The sequence below is a fragment of the Labrus mixtus genome, chromosome 21 (assembly GCF_963584025.1).
Source record: "Labrus mixtus chromosome 21, fLabMix1.1, whole genome shotgun sequence".
Taxonomy (NCBI): Eukaryota; Metazoa; Chordata; class Actinopteri; order Labriformes; family Labridae; genus Labrus; species Labrus mixtus.
Genome location: NC_083632.1, coordinates 14,455,246 through 14,472,941, shown reverse-complemented (window position 1 = coordinate 14,472,941; position 17,696 = coordinate 14,455,246). Strand labels below are relative to the sequence as shown.

The 17,696-nt window shown below is 42.1% G+C and overlaps 1 protein-coding gene across 4 annotated transcripts in view; it reads left to right on the top strand.

Annotated features, from left to right (window-relative positions):
* LOC132955348 (caskin-2-like) overlaps nt 1–17,696 on the top strand; it is a 63,272-nt gene that overhangs the window by 37,105 nt on the left and 8,471 nt on the right. For 2 of the 4 annotated variants that reach the window (XM_061028172.1, XM_061028174.1), the window contains 9 exons: nt 1,083–1,216; nt 6,576–6,684; nt 7,070–7,178; nt 7,334–7,428; nt 8,919–9,036; nt 10,634–10,756; nt 11,610–11,696; nt 13,551–13,678; nt 13,948–14,029. In XM_061028172.1, coding sequence (XP_060884155.1) covers nt 1,083–1,216; nt 6,576–6,684; nt 7,070–7,178; nt 7,334–7,428; nt 8,919–9,036; nt 10,634–10,756; nt 11,610–11,696; nt 13,551–13,678; nt 13,948–14,029 — 985 coding nt within the window. The remainder of the gene's footprint in view (nt 1–1,082; nt 1,217–6,575; nt 6,685–7,069; nt 7,179–7,333; nt 7,429–8,918; nt 9,037–10,633; nt 10,757–11,609; nt 11,697–13,550; nt 13,679–13,947; nt 14,030–17,696) is intronic. The other 2 variants (XM_061028173.1, XM_061028175.1) reach the window with 2 other exon arrangements.

The following is a 17,696-nucleotide window of genomic DNA, read 5'->3' as shown; positions in this document are numbered from 1 at the left end:
GATTGTGTGAGCCCAATCAAAGAACATCCACTAAAAGCTCTTGTTTTGGTCACTGACAGACTCATCGCTCAACAGTAAAAAAGACATCTGTCTCTGTCCGAATCTTCAGATGGATTTCAAGCTAAACACATTCCAAGTATGTCATACATTTGTGTTAAGTATCCCCTCAAATTAGGATGTGAAATAACTTTGACTGGAAGTCATTAGGCAGAGAATTAAGGGGTTGAAACTTTTAATTTTTCATGTTGTACAGTTTCTAAGCGACCTTAAACATACGCTTGGTATAATTGTCCAACAATAACTTCTTACTGTATGATTGACATACTGATACACATATTTGTAATGAGCTCAACATTGCCAATTAAAGGATTTCTGCTCCAGCAATCTGAAGGATTTTGTAATAATGTGATGAATTCTACTCTATCGCTGCTCTTTTCATTGAGGGATTCAGAGACTTAACCTTCGTGTAGTGATATGATTCATTCATGCAGTGAACTAATCCAATAATTTGCATGTAGAAACTCAGTTTTTTGCCCCTTTTTGGATGGCGATGGCCGATATCAAACATGAACCGTGGCTTAGATGAAGTGACCCAGCTGAATTAAGCTTGTTTGAGCGAAAGGAAAGTAGGGCTCTCTGTGGATACATGCACACTGAAACATTAGAAGGATTGCCTGATCACTATGCTTTACTTTCTCTGTCACATTGGCGGATAAACCCAGTAATTCAGAATTAGACTCACACACATTTCTATGTCTGTTAAATGTCCTCATGTCTGGTCTGAGTGTGCAGTTTGGCTTACAAATGGCAGCTTCTGGCTGGTTTTGAGACTCTGGGAGTGACTGGATGCTGCAGTGTCTTCAGACAGCTAGACAAGCCTCTGTGTACTAGTTTGACCCTCTGTGTTAGTCGCTATACATATTTTCAATCCATATATTTCCAAACAACCTCAGCTAGCTCGGCTTTGCATACATATTAACGTCTCCAGCTAAGTCGGTAATTCTCGCTCTGATTCTGCCACTCTTCTGTCCTCACAGCCAATGCTTCAGCTTCATTTTCTCCGCGTTTGATTTTCTCGGCAGGTGGCTCAGTTGCTGCTGAGCAGTAACATGGTGGCAGCGCTGTTAGAAGGGGAGGGAGGAGACGACAACATGGACGGTCCATCCCTCACACCTCTCCACCTGGCAGCCAGGAACGGACACAAAGACATCATCAAGTAAGATCACAGCAAGCTGTGGTGTTGAAATGTTCTGTAGTATAACTGTAGCACGCCAATATCTCCCGTTTTTCATCTTTCTAGCACCTTCAGATTCAGACTAAACTTCATTTAGGTTTATAAGGTGGGCAATTCAGTTTCACAGCCTACCAAACCACATAAATACAAATGTCTTCTTTAACTACAGATAATGTTTCTGCTTCTACTGCTGCAACTAAAACAGTTGCTGATAACTCAAAGTTCTATTGGTTTTAAAAACAAATTATACAAAATCATAAAATATAACTCCCCCGATATGCCGATGACACGCAGGTACAGTATATCTCCCAATGAAGCGTTCTACAAATTTAAAGGATTTGCTACTGATACTTCTTTTTCTATTGATGCTGCCTAATCTTTTTATGATAACTCTGAAAGTTTGAAGCTACGAATTCCACTTTATATACAAATGAAATGTAACTCCACTGGTACGCTGATAGTAAAATGCTTTAAATTAAAAATTACAAACAGACATAAAATGTCACTCCGCTGGCACGCTTATGACACACAGGTGTAACTCCCAGTAAAGCTTACTAAAGCTCACAACATTTGGCAAACTTTTAAAGTTAGATGTCAGCATATTTGCTTCTGTTAAACTCGAAGAAAACTAAGTTCTTTATTATGGTCCTGGTGCAGTGTTTCAAGCTGATAATATTGGTGGATATTAGCATGTCAAGTGAATCGGTATCAGATAATTTTATTGCCAATAGGTGCCGATATTACTAAATTTATTCAGCAGTTAAACAGCAAATTTCATTTGAGTATCGTTGTATTACACTAGCAGTTCTCTGTCACCACCAGCGCTATATGGATTACATCATCAGTCTCCAGAGTGTCAAGCGGTGATGCACGTACATGCTCAGTTACTTTCAAGTTGAGTGACTTGTGTTCATTTCAAATCTTTTCAAAAGTGTTTGATAACTGCATCTGAGGGATCAACGCAATAGATGTGTTTATCTAGATCTAAGAAAGATACCGACCGATATATATATCGGTCAGGCCCTAGTTTTGAGACTACCTAAGGTCAACCAGTCAATCGACTATCACTTGAGTAAAGCTGCTGGGATATTGATGCTGAGTTTCAATCACACTCAAAGTAATATTCTTTCTTTATTTCCCTGTAGTTGAATATTATGATAATGTTTTACAAGAATGATTTAAAAACCAACAATAAAAAAAGACTCCAAAATGTGCAGAATCAAGACTCCGAAGAAAAGCTCAGTAAAGAGAACACGCTTCATCAAATGAAATGGTCATACACAGGCTGCCTGTTTGTTTATTTGTTTACTTTTATTTAAGTCAATGCTCAGTCCAACCTCCTCAGGTAGCATCTCGCTAACTGTTTACACCTCAGGTTAAAAAACAAAAGGGAACTGAGTGTTCTCTGTTCATCTGCTGCAGAAAAACCTGCCTGAGGAACTCTGTTTTTTAAAATACATCAATATCCTCTCTTAAATCACATTTTATATCATAGGGTGCCTCTTCATTCTGCATTTTATCCCCAGTATTTCATTAATCTCTTAAATGAACCACTGCTCCTCTGTTCCCCCTTTTAATACCTGTTTAATGCTTAAATGATTGGGTATTTTATTGTTAGATTTTGAAAAGCACTTTGTAACGCTGGTTTTAAAAAGTGAAATACACAAATAAACTAAATTAGCATTTTTAGCACAATAAAAATGACTGAAAAGGCTGTAACTACTGCTACAAATGTTCCTACTGGTTCTTCTAAGGCTGGCTAAATGATTTTTAAATCTTCACTGATTTTATAAAACATGGGAGAACACAGAGATGAGGACATTTTAAACTAATGATTGGGCAATTAAGTACAATGCAGAGGGGCGCACGCAGCTTACCAGCAGCAGAGGCTAGGCCAATACAACAGGCACCTAGGGCGCGATCACACTGGCAATCCGTACCGTGCCTATAAGCACGCTTCACCCCTAAAGTCCAGTTTGTTTGACCAGTGTGATCGCTCCACGCTTCGGAGAGGTGTGCTTCGGCACGGTACAGTTCATGCAAGAGCACAACCACGCAGGTACACAACGTTGACATCCCTCATTTTGGAGAAATCCACAGTGTTCTGTCTGTACCTGACTCATGACTCAATACAAGCCACAAAATAGCTTTCATGTTCTCTGTGTTGTTCTCCGATGTACAGACACGGACCCGGCCGCGCATAATTGTATTTATTTATGGCTGTATATCTGATTAAAATGACTTACAATAAGACACAGAGTCAGTAAAGTAGCTGTCATGCTCTCTGTGTTGTTCTCCGATGTGCAGACACGGACTCGACTGCTTGTTTGTAAAATGAGCAATCTTCATAATAACATAAAGCTATGCATGTGTTGTATTACGACGTTATATACAAGAGGTAACCGTACTTGTATGTGTGTTTTGTATTTACAATAATTTAGGATTATTGCATTCTATTGGCATTCTATTTTAGAGGCTTAAGCATCCGATTTAAAGTCAGAAAAATAATGCTACAAATAAACTAATAAGGTAAAATAGACAGGAAAAATGCTGAATAAATTGTTAGTATTATTATAATCTCTAAAATTGTAGTACAAGAAACAGAAGGGTATCAGGTATACCTCATTATTAAGCTAATATTAAGAAAAACTACTTAAAGATGACTACTGTCTTAACTGACGTCATGTGGAAACTGGGTAATCAGAATTTTGTATGACTTGACAGTTGACTTGCTTGACCTGAGCAATGACTTGACTTGACTTGCTTGATTGTCACCGCAGGAACTTGCGACTTACTTGAGACGTGAAGGTTGAGACTTGAGACTTGCTTGTGACTTGTACATGTGTGACTTACTCCCATGTCTGGTTGACGCTATACAAATAAAAATTGATTGATTGATTGATTGATATGTGAGCTGTATAAATACGCAACATCTGATTGGCGGCGTTCCCAGTCTCCTCAAGCTCTTTCGCTATTATTCCATCGGAGGCAGCCTGACCTGACATAGGGCCTAAAATCATCTAGTAGTGATTTATTCAAGACCACACCAACCGAGACCAAGACATACCCAAGAACAGGGTGCTCAGAGACCGAGACAAGACATACAGGGATCAAGACCGAGTCAAGACCAAGATCAAGGCAGGACAAGACCAAGACAAGACCAAGACATTTAGGAATCGAGACCGAGTCAAGACCAAGACCAAGGCAGGACGAGACCGAGACAAGACCAAAAATATTTAGGGTTCAAGAATGAGTCAAGATCAAGACCAAGGCAGTATGAGACAGAGACAAGGCGGAGTCAAAATGCTTTCAATTCCCTTGACGAGACCTTCAAAAAGTGGTCTCGAAACCGAAACTATCGTCTAGTGTGTATCCATCCTAAAGAAACAATTTGAACTACTTCAACCATTACGTCATAACTAAGGTTGTCTAGTTACCACTTTTATTATTTCTGCAGTACTGTCACTTCGACAGTTATTAGCAATACCGCTTGTGCTACGACAGGTACAATGACTTCCACAGCTGCGTTACGCTGATACGCCACAGAATATCAACATCTGTGTGTCAGATCGTTATTCACTGCTGCAGGTGATAAATATTTCCCCTCAGGTAGCTCCAGGAAACAAAACTGTAAAAGCAGAAACATTCAGGAAGAACTCAGTCTGAACTGATATTTAATACCCATGACTTCAGATACCCTGGAGGGGCTTGGTGTGTTATGCCAGCGTGTCTGAGTAAATATGTGTGAACTCAGCCAAGTAACTCCACCCAGCCTCTCAGACACGATGCTAATGATTCCCATCCTGAATTAGCAACACCCGCTCCTCCTGCTCCTCCTCTCTCCTCCTCTCTCCTCCTGCTGAACTAGAAAGTTGAACATCAGACGGAGGAGGAGAGAAATGTTGAAACGTTCAACAAAGAAGAAAAAATATCCACAGCATTAGCACACAAGTTTTTTTGGGGGAGTTTAGTCAGCAGAATTTGGCTGTCATCTCTCACTGAGGGATTTATGTCTCTTCAAAGACTTTCAGACTGATACAGCACACACGTCTTATGTTACCTACTTTTTGTGTGGCTGCAGGAGCTTTCAGGGCGGGTTAGAACTGGAGTGTGAACATTTTGTCCCAGGGAAATTATTAAGATTAAGTCGTTCATTAAGTAGAAACTCGATCTTTGTGGGATAACAGAATCTGTGACTTAAAAAAGTTTGATTGGTTAACTGTAAATTATATTTAAATGTCTGAATATATTTATATTTTATTTTTAGGGAAGTCACTCGTTCAGAAGAATCGAATAGTAAATACTTAATGGTAAACTTCTGAGTTAGTAATTAGCACCCATCAAGTACAATTGTTTTTTTGCATTGGCGGGTGAATTTACTCAACATAACGGAGTGATTTGTGACAATTAACAACGTTTTTTGAATCTCGGTCTCCTGCTTGTTCGGCTCTGATTTGTTCAGACAGTCAAGCAGTCCTGCGTGAAGCCCACAGGGCTCCGTCTCCTCCTCGTGCCAGTGTTTACTATGATAGATCATGAGACTGAACCTACACAGACACTGATAGGTGATGTTCTGAAATGGCTTGACTCGTGTCTCTTTAGACCGAGATGATATTTAACACAACTCTGAAATACAACCATAGGATATAAACAAAACCTCACAGATTCCCTAGTTCACCTCAAATAAAGTGGTTGGGTAAAAAAAAGTAGTGACTGGTATATTTTTGAATCCACCAGTCACAGTGGCAGGTAGGCGAAAGGGTTCATTTCCAACGGAGGTATACTATACTGTTTCATACACATCCAGTTTCCATAAATCTTAAAGGAGCAATATTTAACTCTGACACCTAGTGTTTAAAATGGGTACTGCAGTCCCCCTCCTTTCTAGAGTCGATGCTCATGCTGGTTGCCATATGTGGTAAACACTGAAGCTTCAGTGTTTAGCGAACTCTGACAACTCTACTTGGAAACATAACTTTAAAGAGAGAGGATGCAGATGTATAGCTTTGATCAAGTTTGGATCGAGTAAACATTCAGAAAACACCACACACACACACGCACACACACACGCACACACACACACACACACACACACACACACACACACACACACATACACAAACACATGTCCTCCTCGTCCTCCTCTTGTTCACCTCCCTGGTTTTTCGACGCCATCAGCATTCCTACATCTGGGCAACTGTCAGAAGCAGAGTCATGTTTGATAACGTGTGTGTGGGTGTATGAGTGGGGGGTACACAGCTTAATGAGATGTTGCAGATGTCTGTAACAGTTGAGAGGAGTGTTGCCTGCAGCTTTACATGAATGTTTGTGTTTTTCTCAGGTTGCTGCTCAAAGCCGGGATTGACATCAACAGAAGCACTAAAGCGGGGACGTCTCTGCACGAGGCTGCCCTCTATGGAAAGACCGAAGTCGTGCGATTGTTGCTTGATGTAAATATAAAACCTATGTGTCAAAGTACATCAATACATAGTATTAGGCAAGTATAGCAATAGGGATAAATTGTGAAGAACTGTCTTTGTATCAGGGTAGCATGTTGTGAACTGAAACTATCTGACACATAAACCGTGTAAACAGACCATTGTGTCGGGGCGAGGTCATCTTTAGCATGATCCTGTTTAAACCGAAATCTAAAATAACTTGACTCCTTATTCTTAAACGATCTTACATGTACACTTTCCAGACTTCACACTGCAGTTCAAGTGTTTTTCTTTAATAAGGGAGGAAGGCATTTGAGGGATGGTTTGTTTTGAAAGTGCACCTCACCGACCCAGTAATAAAAAATGTGTGTGCGTGTGTGTGTGTGTGTGCGTCTAGGCGGGCATCAATGTGAACATACGCAACACGTACAACCAGACAGCTCTGGACATCGTCAACCAGTTCACCACCTCCAGCGCCAGCAGGGAAATCAAACAGCTGCTCAGAGGTCAGGAACTTCTTGATGTTTTTATTCCATGTGTTGTTTTTTTTTTTTAGATGAGACAGAGGAAAGTGTGGGGACGAGGTTACTAAATGATGTAGAGAGAATTCACTGGAGCATTTGTCTGCTGTTTGAGCTTGATGATATGCCTTTTTTTCCAGAAGCATCCTGTTCTCTGCAGGTCAGAGCGGTGAAGGATTACTGGAACCTCCACGACCCGACTGCTCTTAACCTCAGGGCTGGAGAACTTGTTATGGTACGTGTTTCTGTCAACTACAGAAAGTCACAGCAGGTTGACTCAGCAGAACTCTGGTTTTTACTCAAGTTGTTGTATCTCTGCAGACTCCTCGTATTTCATCCTTTTTTTGTCTTGAAGCTCAACTAGGAAACTGAACCATTATAATTTATGAAGGGTCAAATAGACCATAAAAGGGATTCAGGGTGGGGCTAACTGTGACTGACAAGTTTAACAGTTTACTAAGAACGTCTTGTCCTGATGCCAGACGAGAGCAGGAGCAGGCGGCCACTGACCAAAGTGCGCCGCCTCCCCCTCGTTTCAGAGCGGGTGTGCTGGGATGGCATCCAAAATGCCTCCACCCCCACACGTTTGGACGCTCCTTGGTTTGCCAGATATGAGAGCAGTTATCAGGTCAAACCAACAGGTGTTGCAGCGATTGTAAGCGGGCAAGAGAACTGGTTCAGATAGAAGTGATTGTACCCAACCTAAAAAGCCTCTGCATGTTTCTAATAAGCTCCACGAGCAGAAACGTGCTCAAACTAGGATCAATATTGGAGATGCTTTTGAAAAATGGAGGGAAGTAAGAATGCAGAAAGGTTTACAGACCGATGCAGAGCTGGATAAACACTGAAGCTTCAGTGTCCACCACATGGCAACTTCTGTGAGCATGGACTCTCGAGAGGAGGGGGCGGGGGGAGACAGCCTTCACTGAGGTTTTGAATTTTGACTGCAGTACCCATTTTAAACACTAGGCGTCAGAGTTACATATTGCTCCTTTGAATTATACTAGTTAAAAAAATGAATGTTTGGTAAAAAACATCACTTTGTTGGATGAGGGTAGAAACTGGCTCAGGTTTTTAACTGCATATTTTCTTGAGACCACAGGGAAGCAAAAACTACAAATATCCCACTCTTATACTTTAAATCACAGGCAGAGTATTTCAGTGATGATTATACGATGGAGACCTTCCTGAGTGAATCTTGTTGTTGGGATTTGTTTGTGATGTTGCAGTGTAATTTGGTGTACCCTCTACAGGAGACCACAGCAGAGGAACAGGCTCAAACATGCTGCCGTCACTCTCTCATTACAGACTTTGTTTTCATGTGCGGACATCTTGGCTTGTTGTTGTGCTCACTGTGTGTATTTTGATATCTTTGTACGAGTCTCTGTGACGTCTAAGACTCCTGTATGAACTCGTATGGTGTTGTGTGGTGTTTGTTTACATCCTCTTTGGGCATTTTGTAAACACTCACGATGAATAGGTTGTGTATTTCCAGCTCTCATTAAAGTCTGAAAGCAATAGAGGACTCACAAACACGACTACATGTTTAGAGGTGATGCAACGCTGACAACAGAGAACCTGTTCAACTTGCTCTTAACGTTAATCAAACCTCAGACTTTACATGAATAATTAGTCGGTGATTTGTTCATGTTCCTCTGTCTGTGATTGTGAACTGTCGTGAGGTTTACAGAAAATTTAAGCATGCTGATGATTTGTCGCCGCCAGGTCCTGGAGCAGCACTCAGACGGCCGCTGGAAGGGTCACATCCATGACACCCAGCGGGGGACTGACCGGGTGGGCTTCTTCCCCCCCTCAGTGGTGGAGGTCCTCAGCAGACGAGCAGGTAAACAAACAAACAACACACAATGGTGAAAGTAGTCATGTAAATTTAAGGTGCTTTGGTATTTAGTTTTTCCCGCTTCTTGTTACTTTTGTTTATTAAGACTTGTTTAATGTTATTAAGAGACAGGACTGATCCGATCTTATCTGTATTGGGTCCGATTTGAGCTAGCCAATCGGAGGAGAGTGGGCCAGCGGGGGGGCCTTAAAGAAACAGCAGCTTTAATGAGGCGTTTCAGGCGGAGACTAAAACAAGGGATTTTACAGAGGCCAATATCAGATAAAGAAGGAGGTTTTTGAGCTACACATCTCATAACGCTACTCAAAATGTGTCCCAGACTGACATAATAAATGGTCAAAGTGAGTTTAATAGATCTCTTTAACATCGGTGCATCCCTAGTTTATATAGCCGTCACCTCATACTCCATAAACAGAGAAGGAATACATTAAAAATGAAATTCTTCTTACAGTAAATCAGACCTCTGAGAGCAGAGCGAGACTAAATATTTCCTCTCCAAAAGCGTGACTGTTGTAACTCTGTCCCAGGGCCAGATGAAAACCTCCACTCTGAGCTGACAGAGCGGTGCTAAAGAGCTAACTGAACCCAGAGGTTATAACTGGGCTAAGAATTCAAGTCAACCCTCGTGCACAGACAGGATCTGTCATGTTGGCATGCACGATCACCGGACGCTTCGCTAAATCATCAGATTTAATCCCTGAGAATAAAAGGGAAATGATCTCAACGCTTGTTCTGCAGCCGCAAAGCCACTGACATTCAAACAGCGAGACGGGCTCGCACAGTGAAGGGTCCAATAACAGCAACGGACAGGGATTCACAAACGCAAACACACACACGCAGGCTAAATCATTTCTGGGTCTTCAAGAAGCCAGGCAACACACACACAAACGCAGATACTCACACACACAGACACACATTAATAGGATTACTACGGCCAGATTGCAAAGTGTCAGCTCAGTGCTAAAGCCCTCACAGTCTGCGTCGGGAAATTGTGTGTGTGTGTGTGTGTGTGTGTGTGTGTGTGTGTGTATGTGTGTGTCTGCTCATGCTTGAGGGAGAAGATACAACAGAAAGAGAGTTTGACTTTAAGTCGTTGACAGGCTCTTTGCTTATGAGGCAAACTCAGCTGTGAGTGTGTGCATTTGTTTGTGTAAGTGTGTGTTTGTGCGTGTGTGTCTGTGCTTGTGTGTGTGTGTGTGTGCCTGTGTGTGTGTGTGTGTGCTTGTATGTGTGTGCCTGAGCTGTGCGATAATGTCAATGGTGTCAGCAGCTGAGGACCAACAACACACAAAGGGAAAGTAAGCCCTTCTAGCGTCGCTGGTGATCTCACATTCCCATTCAGCAGCCTCTTATGTAACACAGGGAGGATTTACACTGAATTTGTTCTTTTTTAGCAGATTGTTAATAAACAACAAAACATCGTAAGTCCATTATGTGCTCACGCGACTTCAAAAAGTTGATTTCACTGCAGTATTGAAGCTCACTCCTGTGCATGCAGCTCAAACTAACCAGCACACATGCATGAACATGAACTTCTCCCCCTCACTCCAGCCTCACCTCATTCCTCTCTCCCTGACACTAGGGGGCACTCTCACCCGCCAAGCTTCAAAACCTCGCCAGCGACAGCACTTTGCATCCAGAGCTCCTTCCTCAAGCAACAGTCCCGCCCCTCAGTCTGAAGACTCACTTGGCTATGATCCCACAGGTAGAAAAGCACACACACACACACACAGCAGGTTCTATCCATCTGTTTGTTTTCTGTTCACCACCTGTTGATGCGTTCATGGTTGCCCAGACGACGATGGATTATTGAACAGCTACACCAGGCTCAGGCGGAGGGGCACATGAGGGGCAAGAGTCTCTGTTTGAAACATAAAAGACACAAAACGACAAGAGACGGTACAAAACTTCAAAACCAACAAAAAAATAACCCCAAAGGAAAGTGAAACAACAAATTAAATCTTATTGGGCCCATTGATATTAAGGGCGCACTCACACTAGGCAACCGGTACAAAGTCCAGTTTGTTTGACTAGTGTGAGTGCTCGGTACTCTTCCTTGATCCTGGCACACTTTGAAGAGGTGTGCTTCGGCACAGTACAGTTCATGCACGAGGACAAGCACCGGCATAGAATCGTGGACAGACTTCATTATGGAAATCCCGCCATGTAACGCAAAAATTACCTCAAAAGATTCATGTTTATTTACTGTCTATAAATGTAATACCATAAAACTGACAAGGAGACAAGGAGACACACAAAGACTATAACTCATCTAAAAATGTATGAAAACATGTGCAAATGAATCAAGACGTGATGCAAAATGACCCCAAAAAGTGACATTTAAAACACCACAAAGAGGGTTTTTCTGTTTTAGAGTTGTTGCTGATATGTAGCAGGACCTGAGTCCCATTGTTTCATAATCCGTTGATGTTCCCTGGTTTCACATTTCCCTTCCGATCCACCCCTGTGATCCAGGCCTCCTCTCGATCACGCCTCCTGTGCTCAGCGTTGGTAGGAGTAAACAGTGAAGTGTGTGTGTGTGTGTGTGTGTTTGTTAGGTGCTTCTTTCGACAGTCAGCTCCCAGCCCCAGCTAGTCCTGCTAGCCCCACTCAGGACGTTTGGGTCCTCAGGAGCTCGCCCAGCGGTAAGGGTGTGTGGTCCCAAAAAAAACCCTGCTACCCCACCCCACCCAGTGTGAGCCTTTAGACTAGATCCAACCCCAGCAGCTCTGATAAACACTGCGTCTTTCAGGAAGCTTATTCCCATCTTTATCCCTTTATATCCCAACGTCTTGACCTCACCATGCCACCCCGCAAATCCAACCCCACCCCCAACTTGCCCCGCTCTGACCCCAATAATCCATAACCAGAGTTTACTCACAGCAGGACGACGTGGTGAGTGAGCAGCTCTGCTTTACAGACTTTTCTTTGACTCCTCTGTTTCTCCTCCTCACTTCTGTCTCGGGGCTTTTTTCTGCAGCTTTCCAGTGCAGCTGTCTCCGTCCTGAATGTCTGCACCGCAAATAAGAACATGATCGAAAATTATCTTAACAAGTCCATTCTTCTGGTGTGTTAGAGCAAATGCAGAGCTTGGCATGTGTCCATTAATCTGTTGATTCATAATTTGCTTTCATTTTTCTATACATTTTTTTAAGTTTGAAAAATTATTGTAGATCTACTCCTTGTAGATTTTGTTTCCTTTAATGTCATTTTCATTATTTGAATTCAACTCCAGTCAGCTGACCTCATTTGCTCCTGACTCTCCGAAGAGATGAGACGGCCAACCCTGTTCTCCCTTTTTATCAGCTATACCATGTATGAAACGCATGTACCTTGAGGGACAACGCAAAAATATGGCAGACACAATTTCTGTTTTGACATATTTTGCATTCAATCTTAAAGGAGCAATATGTAACTCTGACACCTAGTGTTTAAAATGGGTACTGCAGTCCAAATTCTAAACACTGTAGAGTAGCTGTCTCCCCCCGCCCCCTCCTCTCTAGAGTCCATGCTCACGCAGGTTGCCATGTGGTGGACACTGAAGCTTCAATGTTTATCCAGCTCTGCATCGGTCTGTAAACCTTTCTGTGTTCTAACCTCTCTCCATTTTTCAAAAGCATCTCCAATATTGATCCTAGTTTGAGCACGTTTCTGCTCGTGGAGCTTATTAGAAACATGCAGAGGCTTTTTAGGTCGGGTACAGTCACTTCTATCTGAACCAGTTCTCTTGCCCGCTTCCATCGCTGCAACACCTGTTGGTTTGACCTGATAACTGCTCTCATATCTGGCAAACCGAGGGGCGACCAAAACGGCTATGTGGGGATGACTTAAAACTGCCTACCTTCTCTGGTCCAAACAAATCCAGAGCATTTAGGACCAGAATCTAAAGTTAGAAGGAGGACATACTGGCTGCTGCATTGTTGTCAGAGAAGCCAGCACTTCAACATAACATGTTTTCTTAATGTCTGATCATATAGTAAGGTCACTTTATCATTTCACTCACTACACATCTCACTGATTGGAGTTTTACAGACACTTTAGAGGCAAACACTGTTTGGAGCTCATATTCACGCAGGCTTATGAAAAAGCGTCTTCTGTCGAGTATTTAGAAGAGTAAGGACACTAAACGTTTATTAAGTATGAATTTCAGATACTTTGACGTCACAGATCTGCTCTGAGAAATAAAACTTACCGGTATATTGTTTTAAAACTGTAATACGACGTGCATCCATTTCTCGACTATTTAGCGTAGAGAAAGAAAGTACTGATCCTACTCAAGCTTGGAGCAGTGAATGGAAGGTCCTGATTGGTTAAATAAGGTATTCATTGAAAGGTCAGAGTGCATGAATTAGTACAGGAGCCTCTTGTTGATGTTATCCACCTCCAGTTTACGCTCTAAAAAGCTTTTGTCTCCTGAAATTGTCTTCAGCTAGAAGTCCACATTGTGATCTCTCTCTGTCTGTTTTTTTTCTGTTTGTCTTTTTTTGTTTCTCCCTCAGGTGACAGAAACAGTGTTGGCAGCTCGGGCAGTGTGGGCAGCAGCCGCAGCGCCGGCAGCGGTCAGAGCTCGGAGAGCGGACACAAACAGAACGGGACTCAAAATCGGCATAACGCTGAAAACGGCAAGGTTAGATCTGCTCAGGATCTTATATACGTACCAAGTCTTCCAACACTATTTATAATTACAAGGTTCCTTCCTTTAATGACTTTAACGGCACAAGACATGGAGGATGTCTCTTCTACGATCATGCTTTTTACGTCTCGTTGTCATGAACTTATTCCAAGAGAAATTCTCTGGATTCTCTGACCACATTGTATTTCCTGCAAGGTGCCTCAGCAAATTCAGAGATTCAGTAGTTTACCTCATTGCATGTTCCTTCACGTGTCTGTTTGCAGATGGCACCCTCTGCTGGTGATTTAGGAGAACATCGCCACACTTTGGGAACGGAGCAAAGCAAACAGGCAGATGGAAGTACAGGTGAGTCATGCAGCACTTTGTGTCCTTCTTATAGATCACATTAGATTTACTTATTGTCCCCCAGATAGAAAGGTCTTTGGGCAGTATTGCAAAAGGACAAATATACAGCGGAGTGCAACAACAGAACAGCGAAGATCTGCAACTGCACCAACTAGGACATGCAAATACGAGATAAATAAGGTTGCATCACCCGTTCCTAGAGGGGCTTTGTGTCAGTTAAAGATTTTTTTAAGGAGGTGTTCGCACAAAAGTATGAAAGCTTAAAAAATTGACATCGATTTTATCAGACAGGTGCAGAGGGAGAGAAATAAAACCATCAAATATTGCAGACAATCTCCCGCTCAGTGGCTTAATTGCACAATTACATTATGTTACCGATATGTTGCCAATGTTTTTGTGCAGTTAAGACAGCGTGCAGATGTGTTCCTGCAACTTTTTGCACATTGAAAAAAGTGTATGCACTTCCAGCTATCTCATGAAGTAATACATCAATCTGTCATGTGAAAAGAAAAAATTCTGCACACTACTCCAGCTAAGCATCACCAGTTTCTCAGAAAGAATCACAACGTTTTGTTCCTCTGAACCTTTGTCGAGTGTGTTGTGATTTTTTCGAATAAATTGGTGATGCTTAGCAGGAGTAGTGTGCAGGATTTTTTTCTTTTCAAGTGTCAGTAACAGATTAAAACAGAAGAGTTAAAACAATTGACAACAAGTGAAGAGCAACAACAATTCAAATGTGCAAAATGATTCACAGATAAAGTGCAGAAGTTGTGATCACTGATTCCATTTCAGAAACACATCAGTCACTGTCCGATGGTCTCGTGTTTCGCGACTGAGTCATGTGCACATTTCTTCACCGTCTCACACAGATGCCTGACTCTGAATCAGCACTGTTTGCTTTATCCACTGAGGAGCTTAGAAGAGAGTCCGCTGTGAGCTGCACTTTCACAGAGGCAGAGAATCTTTGAAGGTGGTGACGGTGGTTTTTAACTTCTCCACCTCTTCAGATAAAGCCGCCCAGCTCAGAGCCGTCTCATCCTCACACAGACCACCTGACGATCCCGCCTATCTCTTTCATACAGTTTCCGAAGAGTCATGAAGTCTTAGCCGTAATCCTGCTCTGACCACGTTTTGTTCCCTGCTGTGATTCATGATGAGAAGATGCTAATTCAGCAAATCCTTTCACTTGTGGTCGTCCTTGTGCTTCATTTCCAACATAGAGGAGGCCAACAGAAGTGATTGCATTTCTAAATTTTCTAAATCTCCGTATAAACTGATATTCATCACTGGTTATAAAAGCCACAAAATACATACCGTACAAAAACACAATAATATTAGCTGACATAAGTGAGAATCTGCTGACAGCAGCTCCAACAAAAACAGACCAGAAGGACCCAGCTGAGGTCAAATACAATCTGAAACACAACAATAGCATCAGCATCATGTTGTTGTTTTAAAGGAAAAATGTGCGATTCATGAGCATCCAGTAGATGTCGCCCTTGAGCACCAGCATGAAACCAAAACAAACTGCCGATTGGCCACACCTCCTCCATACTGAAGCCTCCGCTCTCCTCCAGCGATTCACCTCCAACTGATATATTTATGAGTAACATGTCGCACAGTCTTCCTTTAAACCAGAGATGTCAGAGTTCTATTGGGTCGGGGGCCGGATTTGTTCAAATGAGACCTCAAGTGGGCCGGACTAATTTTGCCAACATCACTATAACTCAACACATGGATATATAGGCTAATGTATGATTGTATAGAAAACTTTAACATTAACATTAAGCAGAGGGGTTAACTGTCATTGCAAACTGCATGTTGGTACATGGAAATATTTATGTACCACATTACAGAAGAAATGAAATATGAAAATAAGAATGAAATGTTCAGTAATAGTTATATTTTTACAGTCTGATGAAAGCTGGTGATAAAGGTGCAACAGCAGGCTACTGCATTTAGAAGTGATGTCACGCTGAAACTTTTAGGTGATCTACACAACACGTTCACCTCCGGGTGACCTAAAAATGAAGCATCTGTAATTAAAATCAGTTAATATTCATTTTAATTTACTGTTTTTACAATAAGAGGTAAAACTAGTCGGGAGATGCATCAGGCTCAACGTCTGGATGTGAGGAGACGGTCTGGGCCGTTACGCATGGCGGAGATGATTGTTTTTTATTTGCACGAGCTGCTCTTTGTGACTCACTCCATAGGAAGCTTTGTTATCATTAGTAAAACTTTTGTTTTACATCAGTCAAGACAGGAGAAACTGGTAAGAAGTGTGCACAGAACTGAAGACCGTCAGGATGAGCGCGCAGTGCAGCGGTGTGCCTGTCATTTAAGTCCCGTAGCTTTGATAAAATTCTGGCAACTTGTGAGCAAATAAAACTAAAGAAATATCGCTCCTTCGATCGCTCTTGAAAACCTGCATTCTGTGTCACCTCTCTCAGGTGTTCAGCCTGTTTTCTGATGTGATGTATTACCAGCGTAATGCAGGAGCAGCTCGTCTTTTTTATGATACTCCCTGCTGAGAAGATAGTTCAAAGTGCCCCGTTTAATTAATATTCGTATTATGATATCAACCTTTACGTTGCTCATTTTACATAGGTTTTAATACAATTTGGGGAAAATACGTATTACAAATATTTAATTTATAAAAGTATTTTTCAATACATTTCCTCCTTCTTCCCAAAACGTCTTGCGGGCCGTATGAAACCTGCTGTCGGGCCGTATGTCTGACATCCCTGCTTTAAACTGATACGATGCCGCTAATATGAATCAGCTGCTGCAATCGGTGGGTTACAAATGATTTGCTGATGGTCAAGTATCTGTGAACACTGATACTCAGTGCATCTCTAGAATATGTTTAATGATATAATTCTACATAAATATAAGAAAATATACTGTTATTGTTACATTTTAAACACTCCTACTTGAGCTTATTCAAACCTGAAGAATGCTGCTAAAGACAGATGCAGTATGAAGCCGTGTGTTTGTTCTGCAGGTTGTGATGTTGTTGAGTTCAGTCTGAACGGAAATGAGACGAGAGCAGAGCCAAAAAGCTTACCTTACCTCCCCACAGAAACCAATAAAACCACCAAAAAAATAGCTTCTCTCAAACACACAACCAATAAAAGCAGCCGACTACCTCCCTGAGAAAACACTAAACTCTGTGTGTGTGTGTGTGTGTGTGTGTGTGTGTGTGTGTGTGTGTGTGTGTGTGTGTGTGTGTGTGTGTGTGTGTGTGTGTGTGTGTGTGTGTGTGTGTGTGTGTGTGTGTGTGTGTGTGTGTGTGTGTGTGTGTGTGTGTGTGTGTGTGTGTGTGTGTAATGTCTGATCTGAACAGCAGGTGCACAGAAATCACGCACACACACGTTGCAGCTTTACTTTTGTCTGAAGCTTTTTTCTGCTCAGATCTTTTGAAATGTTGAGGAGTGACGCGCTGGATGAGTCGGAGGATCTCTATTTGAGTGTCGGAGTGAAGGAGAAGAGAAATGAGGAGGTGGAGGGAGAGGGAGGAGTCAGAGGGAGGAGACAGGAGCAGAAAGAGAAAAACACAAGAGAGAGAGGGAGAGAGAGAGAGAGAGAGAGAGTATCTGACTGAAGTTGTAGAAGCGATCTCTGCATGAAGGATAAGAGTGAGAGAGGATGAAGTGTCAAACAT